The following is a 20,528-nucleotide window of genomic DNA, read 5'->3' as shown; positions in this document are numbered from 1 at the left end:
AGCAGCCTTGACTCCAGCAGTGAAGCATAAACATTGTTCCAATTAAGTCTACACTGAATTTCTGTACCAGTCCATGAAGCTGCTCTGTGCTTCACAGGAATGTTTGTGATAGACTGGGAACCACACAGGCACCTTCCCATCCCCAGCACTGAGAGCCTGTCAGGAATATGCACACAGCACAAATAAAATGACAGTGTTCATCCTAGAAGGGATGATAACCCCATCCATCTTGTGCCCTTGCTGTGGGATGCCTGGTTTTGTGTATCCTTCTCAGCTCCTGCTCCACCTGTGTGCAGGTTCCATCCTTCCTCACCCATTCCAGCAGGAATGATCCCACAGCTGCATCCCAGCTCCAGCCCCAGATCCAGTCCAGCTGCCTCCCCTGTCACCTGTCACACCAGCACTTGGAATACTGTGAGAGTCACAACTGTTCTTCTAAGAAGGAGCTGACATTTATCCATCAAGGAGACTTCCATGGAGAAGCTTCAAAGCCATCTTGGTAAATTTTAAAATCTATCCACTGCACTGTAAGTAATTAATACTTCATCATCATCGTCATCTGCTTGTAAAATAAGTAAATAATGTCATTTGCACCTTCCATAATCCAGCCAAAAAACACTTCAGTGCCTTTTGATACCAACTGGGCACCTCTGGAAAAGCTGAAATGAGCCTGGGACAGAAAATTTCCACTGAGGTAGAGCTGACAGCTCTCTTCACCTCTGGCTGCAAAACTCTTCAAAGTTCATATTCTCAGGCCGGGGTAGGTACCAAATAAACACTTTGATGTCAGCCGTGCTTGTTCCCTCTATCTTACATATATGGTGTAGGCAAACCTGGGTCAAATTAGATGTAAAATGCACTGTTCCAAATTACACACCAGATAAACAAGGGAAACTCCCACTTGCATCAAAAGCAGTTATGTTCACCTAAGCAAAGCTGTAATTTGGTTCCTCTGTTCCCAGATATTCATTTCTTAACTAGCATCTTTCTAGAGAAAAATATTGGTTTGGAAAACTGACAAAATAAAAATGCAAGGGGAGCTCACAGGCAACACCTAACATATTTGAAAATATTAATTTCTGTCTAGTTCACAATCAGGCACTTTATTTACATAAAAAGTGTAAACCAAGCAATGGACAAATGCAGGTTAAACAAAACAAAACAAAGCAAAACAAAAAACAAACAAACAAACATAATAAAACCAATTTAAACCATACAGAAAATTGCTAACCATTTGAAAATCATATAAAGTAGAACTGCTATGATGAATCACCACAAAATTCCCATTTAGAAGAATGGACTTTTCCCCTATCTTCCCATGCTACTCTGACTTTTTACTTCTGAAAGAGCTTTAATGAATTCTATAAAATATTTCCTTGGCAGAAAACTCTGTGAATGAATCACCAGTGCTACAGAAAGGGGAAAAGATAATTTCAACATGTTCAAAATACCAGAATGAACAGAGTTGCAGCTGCTCAGGTGGAATACATACAGAGAGAGGAGAGTTGCTTGTTCCACAGCACGCTGGTGCTGTCCATGTGCAGGCTGGTGTCACCAGTCTGTCCCAAAGGAGGACAGAGCAGCCTTGGTGGCACTGTGACACATTTCTGAGACATTCCTTGGTCCAGGAGCTCTTTGGGATATTGTGCCTTACAATTAACACGGAGGAGCAGTAATGGACTGACCAAAGAAGTGCAGTGAATGGAAATTAAAAAACAACAAACCCAAGTGCTACACTGACCAAAATTTGTTGTTTTAAAGGAATTTATGCTAGGATGCAAGTTTTCAAGAGAGAGGGAAATATCCAGGGGACAAAGACTTGCTGTTCATTGATGACCTTGAATGTTACTTCTGGTTACCCCTGGCAACAGTCAGAGAACAGCTGGGTTTCAATAAAAGAAAAGGCAAGCGAGAGCAGGGACCAATGTTGCCAGTGAGTTTAATTACCCACTTTCATGTTTGTATTACAAGTGGTTTCTGGGGTGCTGGACTTTTTTAGTGATAAATCCATGGGGATGTTAACACCCTGTGCTGCTGCTGTTCCTTATGCAGGGCCAAGTGTCTTAGGAACAGGATGCTCTGGCAGTCCCTGCCCTGGATGGGGCAGCTGCCCCACTCCTTGTCCCAGCCCTTGTTGCCTTCTCCTCTCCAGAGAGGAGCCCACCATGCCATGGATCTGCCTTCCCTCAACACCAGGGTCTGATATTAGCCATCAGAATAGAGTAAAATGTCCTGTATTTCAGGGAAATAACCAAGAATATTTATCCTGGCAGGGGTTGATACCTGGTTTGGTAAGCAGGTACTGTGCTTTCCTTTCTTGCCCTCAAGAAATAGTCAAATTGATGATCCCATTTCCTGACAAACCCAGAAATTCTATTAATTTTACTTATGAATCCTAATACAGTAATCACTGCCAAGAATTAATTGTGATGTTTGATGTGTGGTGAAGCTAATGTAATTTAAAATTGTAACATTGTATGATATGTGACATAGGATTGATTTATAATCACAATTTAAATGAATCACACGCTCAGTCACCTGGAAAGATTAGTTATGGCCAGTCAAAAAGAAGAGATGAGACTGAAAACAACACGGGTGTGGGTTGGAGGCAGCTGAGCTTCCCCATATTGGTTGTCACTGCTAATCCAGCCAGGAGCACACACTGGAATGCCTTTAAATCACTGTGCTTGTTGAAGACATTTTTCTTGGATATGAGCATAATAACATCCAAAAAAGGTGCTCAACCAATCTGTAAAAAAATCTACTCAATAAAAATCACCAATTCTCCACAGCTACCAGCTCATGAGAATCATGGTGATCTGCAATCTTCAAATCAATCAGCTTTAAGGAAAGCTGGAATTGTTTCTCCTAAACAATTCAGTCATGTGATTAAAAGGAAACAGGTGTAAGATGCAAGAGTCAGGAAAGAGATTGTACTTTGGGGTTTTGTGTGATCTGAAAAGCCAACCATCTCATCTGCTGCATTCATTCTCCTTTAGGAAACATTAATCTGCACAGATGGTGAAGCCCAGTAAATCTCTGCTACCAGCTGCAGAGTGGAATTTTTAATGAAATGGGAGTTTAAAGGTTTTCACAGAAAACACTAGAATCACTCCTATTATTTCCTGTGATGCCCAAATTACTTTGACTGTTATTTGACAACTGCTGTGCTGTAAATACAACCTCCACGTGGGTTCAGTCACTGCCCAAACACCATTTCAAAATGGCCTTTGTTTGCCAAAGCCAGACATTGAAAGCTTTCCAGCCAGAGAAACAGGTTATCCACTTATAACCCATTATTTGGACACTTTATTTTACCTTTCTCTGAGATTTAAAACAGTCTTGCCATGTTTGTAAACTGAAGTGAAGCCAGAGGATGAAACATAAAATAGGATTTGTAAAGAAAGGTAACACTTAAAAGCCCCATAGTCACCACCAGTTTTTCATCCTTGTGATGTAAAGATTTTGGCTGAAGAATGTATGCCAGGCATTAGATTTTTCGATTAAAAATCACAACAAAACACAGAAACAAGCTGAAAAAGGAAACCTGAACTAGAAGAAGAATTATAAAGTAACAGTTTGGAGCAGAGTTCCTTGCCATTACTAAGTCAACCTACAACAAAGTATGTGAATTAACAATTTTAAAGTCTTTACACCAGAGATATATAAATTTTACCTTGAAATTTAGGTTAATAATGTGATTTCTTTATTAGCTGATGATACCTTTGAGAATAGTAGTAATTTCTATTAGAGAATTCCTCCAGTACTTCTTTTTACAGGACATTAGAATTACAGTGCAATAAATCAGATTCACTGAGCAGGACTTTACACACACGTGCAGGACAGGTGTTTCTCCTCCTAATGAAAAATGATGCATTTGCCTTTCTGATGTTTTTTTCTCTGCAACTCTGCCATTAAAAAGCTTTGCTTCAGGGATTGCATGACTATGACCTACTATAGGAATACATTTAAGCCAGAGTTTTGCATTTGTATTGGAATCCTAAAGTTTATATATGGGAGCAACCACAAACAAAAATTTAGTGTAAATTTACTGAAGGTTCTGAATGAGCCATAATCCCAATCAGAAACACAATTCACAATTGTGAAAGCAGTAGGAAGTTTACTTTGGCTAGAAGGACCAAATCCTGTGATAATCCCCAGGTTAAACAAAACTCCCTTCATTGGCTTTTCCTGCATTATGATGCAGGAACATGGAGAGCAGAAAACAAAACAGATAAAGGGAAAGAAATCTTAAAATATACCCAAACTTACTTTGGTATTTTCTCTGAAAATACTTTAAATGCCTTTTTTTTTTTTTTTTTTTTTAAGACTTGACATCTAGGCCCCATTTCCAATTAGTTCATTAAGGGCTTCTTGATAATCAGTACAGTAGAGTTCTAAATTGTTTCAAATTGAGGAAGGATAATGCAGAATACCTGTTTGTGGGAGCAGAGTTTCAGGCTCTGCTTCTGCCTCACCATCACAGTTACCTCAGATTTTGCAGGAAAACCAAAGTTTTGGGAATAAAAACATATCTTGCCTTCCTGTGTCACAAAATGAGGAAATTCAGACAGGGGTGAGAGTCAGTATTGTTCATGTGATTTCAGTGGGGATGAAACCTGGCAGTCCAGACAGAAAAAAAAGGACCAGGAGGTGCTTTGGAAAGTAGACAAATTCAGGGCTAAATTCTGAAGTCTTTGCTGCATTACAATGAAAACAATTGTATTTTACAGCACTGCAAATATGATGATATAAGTGAGTACGGAAGGATTTTACCCCTGGGGACTTGTGTATTACCTGCCTTTGTCTACTAGTTAATCTGGTCAGAACCAAAAGGCCAGAAGTTCATAAAATAACCCAAGGGCAAGGTAAATAGTTTTGAAAAGAATCAAGTAAATGATTTGTATTATGTGTGTGCAGCCTCCATGGCAAAGGTGCCATCAAAGTGTTGAGTCAAACCAACTCAATCAGTTAAAGCACTATAAAATATGAATGCAGAGGGAATAGATGAGATCTTGATGTGAATAATAAAATAGCCTATAAAGTACCTGAAATAAATCAATCTTCCTTTCATGCAGCAAACACAAAATGCAGTATATTTCATATTAACTCTGGATGACAAGAAAATCTATTCAGATGAAGATACAGTATTAGAAGTCCATTTAATCTAGTGGAGGACAATACTGCCCTAAGTGATCAGTTACTTTGCAGAAGTTTAATAGTCGGAGTTTTAAAACTAATTCAGTCCTTGAGTGCAAATAAACACTTGAAGTGATTTTTGAAAGGCAAAGACATATTCTGGCACTAAGTTCTGTTGTTGAAAATGGGATTAAAAACATTTGTAAATCTTCATTAGGTATGGAACTATATTGAAAATATGGTCCCAGGAGTCTTGTAGTTTCCTCTGAAATATCTGTAATGGGAATGGTTTTATGTTTCAGGTGAAAAAAAAAACCAAAAAACAAACAACAAACCAAAACCAACCACAACAACCAAAAAAAAAAAAAAAAAGCTTTGTTTCTCTTTAATTAGTCTTTACTGTGACACTTGTCTTTATAGTGCAGAAAATAACAGACTTTATGTTTTTAATTGTAATGAGCAACAAACATTTGGATGGAAAGTACAATAAGGGGATAAAACTCCACCAAATCTATTTCAACTGAAGAATTCCCACTAAAAGCATTTGGCTTCACTGAATGCTCATCAGGAAAACATTCTTTTAGCTGTATATAATCCACAGGTGAAATTAATGAATGAAAAATGTAACGTGTCTGGCAAAAAACCCAAAAAAAAGTTAAAAACCAGTCTTGCTTAACTCAAAATTATTGAAAACTTAGAAGAATAAGCATCCTATTTTATTTCTACAAATATTTTCTCTGTATTATTCTGACTATATTTGAAGGTACAAATAAATACCAAAAGCTACCTAAGGATATTGTTTACTTCATAGTCATTGGAGTGCCCAAAAAGAAAAGAGAACAACGTTTGATTATTAACCTTTGTGAGAAACAATCCAAATCAGTCTCTGAGAGCTTCTCTCCCAACCTGAAATGGGAACAGCTCATATCCCTTTCAGAGAAAAATGAGGTTCCTAAAATATGTTTTCTATCATTAGCTTTAACTCCCATTCTGAATGTGACACCTGAAATCTTTGGCATGTTTTCAATGATACCTGAGGATTTTCTACCTTCCCAGGAAGCAGTCAGTTTTACTCTTCCTCTTTCAGGATGTGACATCTCTGCACTCCCTGGGAAGGCACAGCACAATCCATGATGAGCAGAGCAGTCACCCTGGATGTATCCCAGCAACTGCAGATGCAGCATATTTTTCCTGGGTGTGTTTTTCCCTTTCACACCCATGTCTGCTCTGATTTGCCTTCCCAAGGAGTCAGCACAAGCCCTGCCCACGTCTACAGGCAGTTCTTGCATTTTGCCACGGAGCTGCTGTGCCAGGAATGTCCTGGTTGCTTCTCATGAGGGTAAGGAATGCCCCTCTCCTGGTTGAACTGTGATTTTAGTGGTCAGGATTTGCCCTAGATAACCTTAACAGGGCACAGTGGATAAAGACATTCAAGGATAAATTTGTGCTTCAGTAATACTAGTGCAAATCCAGAATTATGCTGGATTTGTGTTTATCTGAGACAAGAATGTAATGTACACAGGGTTTTTATAATGCTGCTGTGATGTTCTTCCATGTATAAATGAGTAAATACCGGTTTCCTGAAAACATTGCTCTTGTAGAAATTATTAAACAACAAGATGAAAGAAAAAAATACCTCAGCCAACTCCTAACTGGAATTACCAACCAGCTTTTTTCTGATCACTTTATCTATTAATTCTGTTTCACAGCATACAGCTTCAGTCTCAGCTGGTTACCGATCTTAGATTATTCCTTTCATATTTTGCTTTCATGGAAGACACTGCCTCAAGGTCTAATTTATAAATGAGAAAGAACTGTGCTGCAATTCTCAGCAATAAACAGCAAAAATGTTGTCTATGTGAAACCAGTGCAAAATATTAAATGCTCTTTCATTAGACTGTAAGTTTGCTTCAATTTACATCTATCAGAATACATCTGGAGAGCAAGACTGAGTGCTCAACTCGTGACTGAAGGGGATGTGCTAAGCCCAGCAGGCTGCAAGCCCTTGCAAGTCAAGGCAGAACCCTGAAGGAGGAAGCAAGAGGCAACGGTGTGCGTGGTATGTTTTGTTTTTGAGAAATCATGCAGGACTGTGAGTGTCTGCGCGAGTCTGTGCGAAGCTGTGATTAAGCAATGTTACTACTAGACATAAATTTTTAGTTAGAGCTGAAAAGGTATATATACTGAGCTTTCTAATCAATAAATCAGCTTCATGCATGCAAACTGTGGAGTCCTCGTCTCTATCAATCACTGTCAGACATCCACAGAAAATTACAGTCTTCTGTGAGGGTTGTTGGCCTACGACATATTTATCTGCCATGCAGTTTGTGTCAGCAGGTGACTGAAGTCTGACTCACACAAATAGCCATGGTGGCATCTACTACTATAACTGCCAGTGGAAAATAATAATTTGGGCTGGAAAATAATAAATGCAGATTTATTCACTGCATTTGATAGGAACACCCACAAGAATCTGCACAAATTTATCAAATGTCGCTCCACTGGACATCTCATCCTGTTTTAAAGAAAATACTCTTGAAGATCACAAAGTTTAGTAAATTATAATTGCTAAAAAAGACTGTTTGGTTTTAGATAGCTCATCATTACCAAAGCAGTGCTATTTGTGGAACAGAGACTCCCTGGTGCTACAAATGTTGTGACTCATAATACTTGTCTTCTAACCTCTCCCTTGAAGTGGCTGAATGTTCCAGCCTCAGGCATTCTCCTTAGGAAAACTCTGTGAAGTGCTGGGGAAAGTGGAGGCCATGACACCATTGAATAGAAAAAAAACCTAACCAAAACAAAATAAAAACCAAACAAATAAAATAAATTATGAAACGGGCAATTGAAGTAGTAGCAAGAGGGGAAAAATAAGCTGGGGATAAAGGGGGATTCTTGTGGGGTTGGAGAGGAGGAAAGGGCTGTCATCAAGAACCTCCACAGTGAATTGAAAAAAGACATTTTGCTGCTTTTATCCCAAGCAATTACTCAGGAACTATCTCCTGTTAAACCATATGTGAGACAAAGAAAGCCACCCAAAGCATTAAAAATGAGAAGCAAAGATCTATTTGGTGGACAAAACCTCCCAGCACTTGCAAGGCAAGGCAGAAGCTTTTATTTAATGTTGTGGCTTGTTGAACACAGCTGATGTGTTGTGCTTACAATAAACAGCTTTTGGGGTTTTCCAATGCCTCAGCTTTGCTTCAGTGTGTTTAACCACCTGCAAAAGCTGTTTATTGCCTTTTATACTTCCCCCATCATGACCATTATCCTTTAAGTATGAGGCTTTATGGCGAGTCTAAGCAGGGCAGGGTACACGGCACCATCAAAGCTGCGTGCAAGCACAGATGAAATAAATCCATGGGAAGACTACAGACCATGGAAGTGGAAAGATAAGCTATAATAATGCAGTGCAATGATTTCACAGGCACTCTGCTGATTGTTTAAAATGCACCCTTGTTTACTGAGAGCCACTCTACAACCCCATCCGCAACTGCCAAAGGAAGATGTATGCATTCCAAGAAAATTATTAGGGATCGTGAGAAACAAAGCCAGAAAGGCTCATAAAGGGCATTGTGTGTATTTTTCTTCAAAAGGCTTTAGCTAAGGTGCTTTAAAACAGCTGCAATCACAAAAGAGCAGAACACTGAGAAAGTATTTAAATGAGAAAATGTGATATTACAGAGAGCACTTTGGCAACAGAGAAGCACTACCTGCACTTGCAAGGAATCTTTTCTAAACAGACACCAAGACCAAGAGAAGATAATCAAGACTTTATAGGATAAAAGAGTAATTTTACTTCCTGCAACAGGCAGAGATAGAAAGATGGTGCATTCAATGCAAATCTTTAAAGTTATTTTGTAAGTATTTTTACTTTGGTCGATACATCACAATATCAAGGTATGCAGGAGCTGGGTTCAAGAACAATGACTAAATGTGGAGAGCAGCATAACATCAAACAAAGCAGTGACAGACACATCTCACTACTGCACAAAAACTCTCAACCAAGAAAACAGCAGAGAAGCCAGCAGGCAAGCCCCAGTCACAGTGCCAAAGGAAAAGGGGGAAAAAAGAAATAGTTAAAGCCCACATGGCACCAGTGTCTCGTTAGAGGCACCGTGCCCATGGCCACAGAGATGATTGTTCCACCAAAAGGAGGCAACCATCCCCACCCCCAAAACCCTCTCAGGAAATCCTGGGCTGGCTCTCACCCATTGCAATACACCCAGAGCTGGGGGCGCGACCATTCCAGACCCAAAACCAGAAACAAAAACAAAGAAAAAAAATGGATATAGGACAAAAACCATCCCCAAGACACATATCCACCAGCTCCTCAACTAGAACAGAGACTGTTTGCTATCCACTCCCAAATACTTTCCTTTGCCAAAACCTGCTCCACTGACTGCAATGAGATTCTGTGTTAAAGTAAAATAAGTAAAATGCGGTTAATGAAAAATTGAGCCAGTGAGATGTGCTGCATTCTCAGCTTCAAAAGGTTGTGAAGAAGCTCAAACCCGTACAAAAGAGTCTCCAGAAGTTCTTAATTAAAAGTTAATTGCAAACACCAACAGGCCAGAAAAAAATTCTCACTGGTCTCTGCAGAGTCAGTGAAGAAATGCAGGAATTTAAGCACAGAGAAAGGAAAAGGACAGAACTAAACCTTGCTGTTTCAAGTAAAAATATTACCACAGATTCTTTGTAGAAAAATGATAAAACATTCTCTAGGTAGGCAGGGCTCCTTGAGAAAGTATAATTTGGGTAGTTGTGGCACAAAAGACCTAATATTTCAATATGTTTCAATTTCAATATGTTACTGACTTTCAGGAAAGCAGCATAAATATCAGTGTCTGGTTCTGGTTCTTCACCTGCATGGAATGATGTGGGATTTAAAATCAAATACTGCCAGCTGAACCAGTATGAGTGAAAGACATAATGCTTGTAATACATGACTATGTTGCAAAAAGTTGCAAAAATAATTAAATAATCTTGATTGTTAAAGAAAAAGTTATATCAAGTATATTGTACTGTGCTTCTTAGATGATCAGTTGAATTAGTAAGATAAAAATTATGACCTTTAAAGCAAGAAATATTGCAGATGCTAAATTACTGATTTAAATATGAAGTCAGTAAGAGTTTCCATAAATTCCAACCCATTATGAAAAATATATTTCTAGTGAATGCTTTACCCGTTCATCTTGTCAAATACACTGAAAATTTTTCTTGCACCTTTAATTTATGATGCATTTACTTTGAGTCTGAACTGATTTATATTCAAGAAACACAGGGAAAAATTAATTTCATTAAACTGTGAGCATCTAAAAGCTAGTTTTTTCTAACCAAGAAAAGCAGCCATTTCCCAGGCCATTCGTAGATGCCTGTGTTAAGCAGATGAATATGAGTTAATGTTTCTGGAGAGAAATCAGGATTAAAGCAGCCAGGTTCTGTTCAACAGACAGACTAAAGGCAGTGCTGGCTGACAGAGCTTTCTGTCAGTCTTGCATAAAGCAATTCAAGGCTTCATCCAGCTCAGCCTCTCAAGGATTTTGTGTTGAAAAGGAAAAAACTGGGTGTCTCTGGAACACAGTGTTCACACAATTCTCACTGACTGAGTAGTTTTTGTGGAAATGCCCAATCAATGCACACACAACCAAGATGTTGAATTTTTGGTTAACAAAAAGCCCTAAGCAGCCTTTGAGTCCTTTGCTCAAAGTCCTGAAGAGTCCTTTGCTCACTCAAAGACTGTATCCTGAAGTCACCAAAAAGCCTGGTGACAACTCAATTTTATTCAACTAACTGGGACTGCAATGTGCCCACAACACTCAACCTATGGATTACAACTAAGTGACAATTTTCAGCCACAACTGGCCACCTTTAGATGGAAAAGTTTCTCCTGAACTTTTAAATCCATGAGCAGGAAGTGCTGAAAAGCAACCAGTGAGTGCTCAGCCAGTTCAGACTTTCTGGGCAGCTACAACTGCCTCATCTTGGAGGAGCACTGGTAGTGTCATATTTGTTCCTAAATCTTGCTAGAGCATGAATTAAATTTACAACTTAACCAAGCATGAAATTATGTTTTCAATAATAATTCAATAAAAGTCGCATGTGCTGGGAACAATTGCATATCTCATTGAAGTACCCAGTATCACCAAAGGTGTCCATTTGAGTCATTAAATAATGTGTGATTGCCCATTTATAGTGCACCAGGACAGAAAGTTGATAGCCCAGTCAGCTTCAGTGAGCCAGAAGAGGATGCAGCTATGAGAAATAGCTATTCACTTTTCTTAAATTTGGAAATTTATTACACCTTATCAAAAATACAATAGAAGACTGAATAGAGAAAATATTATGGTGCTGGGAGCAAAGGATTTTTCCCACTGTGTGCTCACCCACACAATGGAGGTTTTGCCTTTTAACCCTTTTCCCCCTCCCAAAGTTCTGTCCATCGACTCCTTCTTCACTGTCCAGTGGTGGAGATCTCTTCCTCAAATCCTGACTGGAGGTCAGATGTCACCATGGTGACAAGCCAGCCCTCCCAGATGTCCCAACCCTGGCTGTCCCTTGATAACAACGCAAGGGGGTAAAACAAAACTATAAATCCACAGAACTTTTCCTAACCCTTATACATGATATTTGTCTGTTAATTGTGAGAGCCAATCATCACATTACTCATCTATCGCACAGGTTGCAAAGCTTATTGATTGGGCTTAAAATACCACAAAAAGCCAAAGAAATGTAACTTTCATTTTGCAAAAAGTTGGAAAATGCATCTCATTAATGCTTTGTGGACTCTTGCTATCATGGCAGATCTTGAGATGAGAACTATATTTCTCATTCTGGAATTGTTCCAATTCCCTTCTTGTTTGCAGCCAGTTTCTGTCTGCTCTAACTGGGAGCTGGTTCTCCTGCTCTCTACAGCAACATCATTCTTTTTCATAGCATTTGATGTGCAGAACTCCCCTCTGTCTTCTCACGCTATTAAAAAATGATTGCAGTCAGCCTAACTAATATTTATAAAGTTTGTTGTAATAATTTGACATACTCAATATTTCAACCAGCAGGTTTATTCTCCCATTACATCCACCAGATGCTGTAATATTGTTCATAATTTCTGTGTGCAGTGTTCAAAGGCTGCTGCATGTTCCCACACCAGCACAGCTCTCTGTCTCCAGCAATCACCTCCACAGGAGTACCAAACCTTCTGAAGATAACAGATGGTATTTCCCAGAAGCAGGAAGAAAAGTTCAAGTTTTTCATTCCTCCCAGTAGTTCCTCTTTTTAGGAATCTCTTCAGTTTACTGCACATCACTCTGCTTGTGATTAGTTATGCAGGGCACAATGGGGCATTAAAAAAAGGACCAACAGTACTAGACAAAGGATTTTAGATATTGAAACAATATGTAGTTTTACAGCTAAAGGGCTTTCAGGAAAAGACAAGTCTAAGTGGAGGAGAGGATACGAGCAAAGTCCATTAGTCAAAATAATACATAATCCTTTAAATGACATAATCAGTGCAGAACTAGCTGAGAAAAGATACTGTAAAATACATTATTAACAGCATTATCAGACATCTGGGAATGGAACAGGTTTTCACCCAAAGAATGACGGAGATGCAAGTGAAACACTTCCTCACTTGTGATGATTTCTGGGTTCTGACCTAGTACCTTTGTTGAGGGTTAGGAGTTTTCCTTTTGGTTCTCTCTCCCATGGAATTTTAGTCCCATCCATTGCTAACAGACAATAACCACTGGTACTTAAGAGAGACAAAAGATGTGGCTAAGGAGGAGGTGGAGGAGAGGGGCTGGCTGCACTATCACAGCAGAGGGGCATTCTCTTGGGAAGGGCAGAGATACTGTGAGGTTTTGGCTGGGAGGTGAGGGGCTGGGCTCAGCTCCTCTCGTTCTCAACACTGGAGGAGGATGATCAAGCTGCTGCTTACTGCAAGGAGAATTCACTGCCGGTGCTGAAGCTCAGCCTTGTACAGCTTCTTCCTTACTGTAGGCTTGGGAGGTTAGGTTGAGACAAATGGGTAAGTAGATGGCACAAAACTTTGTATGATAAGAGTGTTATAGGTAAAAATTGATCCAGCCAATTTAATAAAAATAGAATTTATTTTGCGACTGATATACAGCCAACCGACCCCAGGATCAGAGCTGGGTGAACACAGATCCCCCTCTGTGGCACCGAATCCCCCACAGTTCAACAGAGTTCTTACACCCTTTTTCTAGGCTGCAGCACAGTCTCTTTGTCTCCTTTCAGGGTTTTCCATATTCACGTTGCTTCCATTCTCTGTCCTGTGCTGGACAAAACCCTGTTTGTGTCCAAAACCGATGTGTGTCCATTCTTCAGGAATCCCACATTCAGATGTATGTCCCTGATGGCTCCGTTTATCTGAGATGAACATCTCCATGGGCCATCTCCTGTTCATACCAGTGAGAACCCCCATCTCCTCTGCCAGGCTAGTTTCACTTCCTATCCTAATTTCATACCTCCTCCTCGGCTGCCAGCTGCGATTTCGTCACTCCCTTTTCCCCCTGCTGGTGTGATTTTAAGGTTTTTGCATCTTAGACATATTTCATGCATTTATATATATATTCTCTACCAGCGTGAATATAACAAGAGGAATATTCTGTCAAAAACTGGCATACATCCCTATGCTTCCAAACAATATTCTTCTGTAAATATATATCTATAAAAGAAATGTGGTGTAAGCTGTGAAAAATCTGGATGAAACATCCATCTGGTCGTGGGTAGCCTGTGGTTTACTTTTACTGAGAAGGTTTCTAATAGACAAGACAAAGTGACGAAGTTTTAAGCCTGGAGTTGAGATTTAGAGGCATGGATTTCCTGATTTGTGGCTGATGAATCCAAGGATCTCCAATATCCTTCTGTCCATGCCAAATCCATCTTGGCAGGGAGGTTCTGAGGGCAGAATTTTCGTCTCCAGCATTCAATATGTCCCTGGGCAACATCAAACCAGGAGGGCTCTTTAACAGTGTTTCTGTGCTTCTAATTGAACAATACCCAGTAAATAGCCCCATATCTGTCCAATAGTGATTTACATCCCAATCCATCTCCATGCTACAAAAACCACAGCAGCTGTGTGGTTTTTTAGTACGATACTGAAAGAAGAGATCACAAATGTATATCTGCATCATTTCAGTCACTCAAAAGTAGCTATTAATGTCCATCACATAAATAAAATGCTTTACCAAAGTAAACACACAAATACAGTTATTTGGAAGGGCTGTGACAATATCGTAAGTACATTTGTATGATTAAAAATAAGTCACATTTTAATCCTTTTTTTGCTTTTTCCCAAAGGCTTATTTGCTCAGCACATTTGAACACTGTTTTCGGTAGCGGTCTTAACTAGTCCAATGTGATACAGGACTAGAGGAAATACACAGATAAAGCTAAACACTTAGTGAAAGCAAAGGAACTTCAAAGCAGCTTCTAAGTGCCACCTCAGCACAGCTGTGCTGCCCTTGGCATAGCCCTGGAAGATGCTGTGATTTACAGTTATGTCTGTGATAGGTTTCTCTGCACTCTTCGCAGAGTGGCAGGAAAAGGGGGACTACAGAAGTGTGAGAGCACAGGTTTAAAACCATCAATAGCAAATTACAGTGTTGATATGTTGCCTCCAGCTGCTGGCTGGGACACGGAAGAAAGGATAAAGGAGTAAAGGCTGAAGCTGTTACTTTTTTCTTTTTAATAATTTCTTTTTAAACATCTTCAGAGAGCAAAGAGACACAATTTGTTCTTATTAGCCCTTGCCCACTCTTCTCCTTCCCCTTCCTCCTCATCCCAGTGTATATCCCACATGTGTCAGCATGACATATTACTGTGTTCTGTAAAACATCCTCTCCTGCTGAACAGCCTGACTGACACAGGTGGCACTGAGTTATTGCAATGAATAAGAACACAGTACACGCTCTTCTTCTATGCAGGCTTACAAGAGAAAATGTTTATTTTAATAATCTTCTTCACATTTTGCAGTTCAAGCTGCCCAACAATTTTTGGCAGTCAAGTTAAACTTTATTTTATTTTCCCAGCTTAAAAGCTGAAATGTCCATTCTCAGACCTACCCTGGTAGTTTGTGTCTGGTTGTTGTTCAGTGACACAAAATACCTTGCTGGAGTGCTCAGTTCTAATTGATTCTGTTGGAAATGACATAATACAGACAAAGAATTACTGATTCACACTTACTAAGTGACACGGCTACCACACACCAACAGCACCACCATGAGCTCTGAGTCTCTGTCACTTTCTGTACAGGAACAACACACACCAAATAAAAAAGGGTACATGCAAAAGGATTATTTAATCTTTCCAGTTTTCTTATAAGGCCTATAAGCCCCTGTAATACACACTGTCCCTTACAGTAAGAACAGTTTTGTACCCCAAATTTAATTACATTTTCCTCGTCTGCTGCAGAATCATCTACTGATGTTTTCCCTCAGCCTGCTGGATGACACACAGCTTAAATGCTCCCACTCCTCCACTCTCTAGATCCCATGCCGATCCACAGATTTGTTTTTGATTATTAAATAGAGTTCATTGACAACAATTTTTCAGTTTTTCCCCTTAAGCTCCTTTCTAGCATCTAATCCTAAAATACATAGTTTAATTCTTCCATCTATAAGCAAACTGTGCCTGCTTCTGTTTTCAACCATCACAGATTAACACTTCTGGGATGAGAAACATTGAATTTGCACTTCTCTCCAGCAACAAATGCTACTGAGAACTGGGAATGGCAGCAGTGTCATTTATCTCCCAGCAGAACTGACATGTGTCTTTCACAGTACCCACTCCAGCTGCAAGGCAGAAATACCTGCTGAATATCTGGTGATTTCTTGATTTAACCATTTTGGATGAAAGTGAGGAAAACATTAAAAAAAAAAAAGAACCTTTTCCATCACTTCCTGAATGGCTAGGTTCAGTTTGTCAGGAGCTGAGGCCTGGACAGCTCCCAGTTCACAGCTGCCACCAGCAGGGCTCTTTGGGAAGCCAGATCAGCACCCTGCTGCCACAAACAGCCTCAGCCAAAGTGGGGCACCTTCCCAGATGCGCAGCAGACACCTTACACACATTATGAAGTCCCCACTCACATCCTAATCCAGATTTACAGAATTCCAGAGCCACTTCAGACACAGGGGATGGCAGCCACTAGTAGCCACAGCAGCAATGTAGCTGCTTAAATGCTGAATGTCACCATCCTAAAGGATGGACTGACCATACCAGGTAACTAACATTTGCTTTCTGAGAAGAAAAAAAAAATCTCTGATAAACAGAAATTTCAGGCTTTTGCCATTAAACTGCAAACACAGACTTGTAAATGCTGAGGTCTGGATTTACCAGGAGGAGAGGGATGCGGATTCTATTAATTCTTTTTAGCATGGCAAGGTTTTTGCCTCATGAACTGCTGGCAGCTGAACAACCTTGGATATGCCTGCACCTTCCCCAGGTATCCTGACCTTAGTAATATGATTCAAATTCTGTGTACAAAATGACATGGAACATCCCCATCCATTAGAGTCGGCTCTCAGTTAACAATATTTCATTGATGTTGTGTCAAAAATACACACTTTAAACAACATATTATATGTTATTACATTTCAATATGTCATACATTTATTAATGTTTGTAACAAGAGAAAAAAGCAAATAATAATAATTTTTCAGTCCAGGAAATGTGTTTTAACGGTGAAATACAAAATTATATGTCATTTAAAGCATATGGTGTGAGGAGACTGGCATACTTTTACTATAACAGCCGGATCAGTGGGAGAGAAAAAAATCTTCAGCCTTTTTCATACCAGTGACTATAACCCCAGAGAATCATGTACATAGACAAGATATATGTTACTTTTGCTTCTGCAAGGCTTGAAATAAATATCTAGGTTTATAAACAGACCTAAGTGCAGGATGAAATAAATCCAAATAAGATACTATCAATGCAGAGCATAGGGTCTACTAGAAAATAGGAAAGGGGCATTAAGAACAAACTGGGCAAATTTAAAAATTCTTTTGAATATATCAAATTGCAGCTGGAGGCCAGTTGCAGCTCCAGTCTGGTTTTTTTTTTTTCTCTCTAAGTCTCATCATTAGGGACTGAAAACTGGATAGCAACTTATTGAAAGAAACATGAGGAGGGAGAAAGGATGGGCAAGGCCTTTGGCTGGGATCTGTTAGCTCAGTTTCAATAACATCTTCAACCTTGTAATGGACCTGCTGCCCAGTGTCCAGGAAAGCAGATCCTGTTGATGTTTCTGATTACATCCAGTGAGTGCATTTCCACAGACAGCACACCCACCTTTGCAAGGACACCGTGGTCTGCTCTGAATCACTGCACAACTGCAGCTGAGACACAGAAACATGATTTGCAAGGTCCTCCTGCCAAACTGAGGTCATACCCCAAGCTCAGCACCAGAGTACGGTGCTGTTGGTGGAGTGAATCATTCTCCAGGTCTAGGATCTCCCAGGAAATTTCCCATGGCAGGCAAGTGAGTTTGTTTTGTGGCACCAGACAAGATTAAATGTCAAGCAGAGTAATGAAGAAGCTGCAGAAGTACATTCTTGTGCCTGTTCAGGACTCGTTTCATGGGTGATCTGTGTCAGAGACAACCAGAAACTGAGAACACACCAAGGAGCCTAGCTGAGCCTTCACATATTCCAAAGTGATGCAATCTCATGGACAACTGAAACAGTAGGGAAAGAAAGGCCCCCATATAGAGTAAGATGCAGATCCTGAACTTTGCCATGTGCACGATCTACTAACAGCAAAGTCTGCAGTCTACCTCTGAAAAAAACCAGCATTTTTTTCCTATTCTAAATTCTATGATGAGGGTAAATAAACAAGTTACTTTAACCTGCTGTTTGCACTGCAAGTTCACTCACTAACACATCCCAGAGCATGCAGAACTGTAGAAGCATAAGAAATGGTAAACAATTATTTAAGTGGCAATACTACATTTCATTTTTTATTCATTAAAGTTTTTGATGTTCACATCAGACTTTTGACTTTCCAAAGCTACTTTACATCAAAAATCATTATTAAGACCTCTAAAAGTATATCACAAGTCAGTTTACAGATGACATTGATGTCTTATTGCTATCCATTCCTCCTGGACCATTTCTAACATTTCATTTTTTATATTCCTGCAGTGCTGAAATATGGTTCATACCAGTATCTGTCCTTTTAGTAATCACCAAAGCAAACCTTGGCAGTTGTCATATATTGCACTCTTGAGAAAAATGCTAGTAATACTCTGAATTCATTGAACAGCATGGAATCAGAACTAACTGGCAGAGAAACCATTTAACTGATTTCAATCCATAAATCTCTTTTCTCCCACTCTGTTTTAGTTTAGAAGCTGCTGAATGTAGCCATTATCTTGTAACGCATAGAATGAACCAATTATTTATATGGATATTAATTTAAATAATACACAATTGTATTCATTAATGCCCCATATGAGCAGGCAGATGTGTGGATCTTGCTGATTAACTTCCATTTATGCACACTGAGCTACAGAATAACAGACCTTGGCCAGCAGACATCAATTGCTTTTATTTCCCCAGGGGTCAACATCAGGTATAATGTCCTGGCTTGCCTTAAAAATAAAGTGGTTTTAAATAGAACTTTACCTGCTTTAGGCAACAATTTCAGTCCTTGAGTGTGACCTAAAATGACTCATAAGACATAAGGTCACTGATGTAGCAAGGTTTAATTACTTAGCAGGGATGCACTTGCTGTCTAAAGCAAATTCTGCTGCTCAACGTGTTTTTAGGAGAAAAAATAAAAAAAAGTATGGCCAACAACTGTACTGAGTCTTAAAGAATTCTAGAAATGGGGCTTTTGAAATTAAGTCCACAGAGAACCAGGAGACCAAAGTGAGATGGGCTACAGAAGGGCAAGGGACAAAAATCGGGGGACCAAAGGCAGAGCTCTTGCAGAGGTGAACTGAGGAAGGAGTCCCAGCAAAGGACCAGGAGAGTGGGAAGTGGAGTGATTTTTTCATCCACCACAATCACCCATGACAGGCTGGAAACTCGCCTTTGGATATTGAAACCCAAGGTGCTTTCTGCCTAAATGTAAGATATTCTATTGTGCTGATTGCTTTGGTGCTCAAGTGAATCCAAAGCAAAAAGAGCAGAGAAAGTAAAAGGGTGCCATTCTTTGTGACAAGGAGAAGTGTGATTTGCAAATGAATAAAGGTTGGCTTTGTTTATCAGAAAGGGCTGTTTATCTGAAATGGGCTGCTTGCTGAATTCATTAAAATGGATAACTAAGAGACAAAGCTGGGCCTGAGAGAGAACTGGAACCTGGGGAGTTTCCTCAAAAGCAGCATTTCTTCTTCTGCATGTAAACTCATTAAATATCTTGTGCTGAAGTTCCGGATCTTGAAATCCAATTATCTGTATCAATGACACTCAAGACTTCAGGACCTGCTAAGCCACTTTCTCAGGAAATGGAGAATCACACATACAGAATAAGAGCACAACTCAGAATAATATCTGATGGTGCTTAAATTGTAAATGTGTGACCTGACACTGCCCTGAAATCATTGGACAGCACAAAAAGCAATACATCACTGCTCACTGCAGCCTTATTGCAAAAAACTGGATCAAAGAGGTATAAATATTTGGCAAATAGCACTGCCATCCCTTTTGGTCTGTAACATAAGTTGGGTAAGAGACAACTGCCTGCATGGAACAAGCAATAAATACTTTAAAATACCCTTTTAGGCACCCCAACATACGAAAAGCAACACAAAACCATTATAAACTAATGAGTATTGCCAAGACTGATAAAAGGTTATTATGTATAAAATAAGGTAATATGTAAATAATTATGTATAAAATAATTTCAGAATTGAAATATCAATCCTTCAGCTGGATAAACAGAATTGATTAGTTCAGTGATTTGAGGACAATCTTTAAAACATGCTACATTGTTATTCTGTCTTGGAGCTGACAGATAAAAAGTAAATGCTTTAGAAAAATAAAATATAGCAAATTTTTTTTTAATCTACTAACACCATTTATTTTATACACCAGAACAGAGACCACCTACCTTTCTTCCCCCTGTGTTTAGGCGAAGAGGAGTTAGGAAGGGATCAAAAATCATATGGCTGGTTTCAATATTGACAGGTGACTGTCTTTTCCCAACTGAGCAAAGATTCCAAGCTGAGTTCACCAAACCCCAAAAGGAGGGTACTGCAAAATATAAGAAAGTGCAAGTTTAATGGAAGTCTGGAAAGAGCAGTACATGCCAGGCAGATGGCCAGGTGATTAAAGTTGTCAGATTGTCTGTACACACACTTTGAAACTGAAAACAGGCAAATTCATCTTGAAATTTAAAACTTCATAGTACCAAAACATATGATT

At 39.4% G+C, this 20,528-nt stretch overlaps 1 protein-coding gene across 4 annotated transcripts in view; it reads right to left on the bottom strand.

Moving 5' to 3' along the window:
• Window positions 1-20,528, bottom strand: part of CA10 (carbonic anhydrase 10) — a 170,062-nt gene that overhangs the window by 80,019 nt on the left and 69,515 nt on the right. For 3 of the 4 annotated variants that reach the window (XM_064395854.1, XM_064395855.1, XM_064395856.1), the window contains one exon: window positions 20,215-20,357. In XM_064395854.1, the coding sequence (XP_064251924.1) occupies window positions 20,215-20,357 (143 nt within the window). Of the gene's footprint in view, window positions 1-20,214; window positions 20,358-20,528 lie in introns of those variants that run through there. The other variant, XM_064395857.1, reaches the window with a different exon arrangement.

Source organism: Passer domesticus, chromosome 20 (assembly GCF_036417665.1).
Source record: "Passer domesticus isolate bPasDom1 chromosome 20, bPasDom1.hap1, whole genome shotgun sequence".
Taxonomy (NCBI): domain Eukaryota; kingdom Metazoa; phylum Chordata; class Aves; order Passeriformes; family Passeridae; genus Passer; species Passer domesticus.
This window is presented reverse-complemented; position numbering and strand designations above follow the sequence as displayed.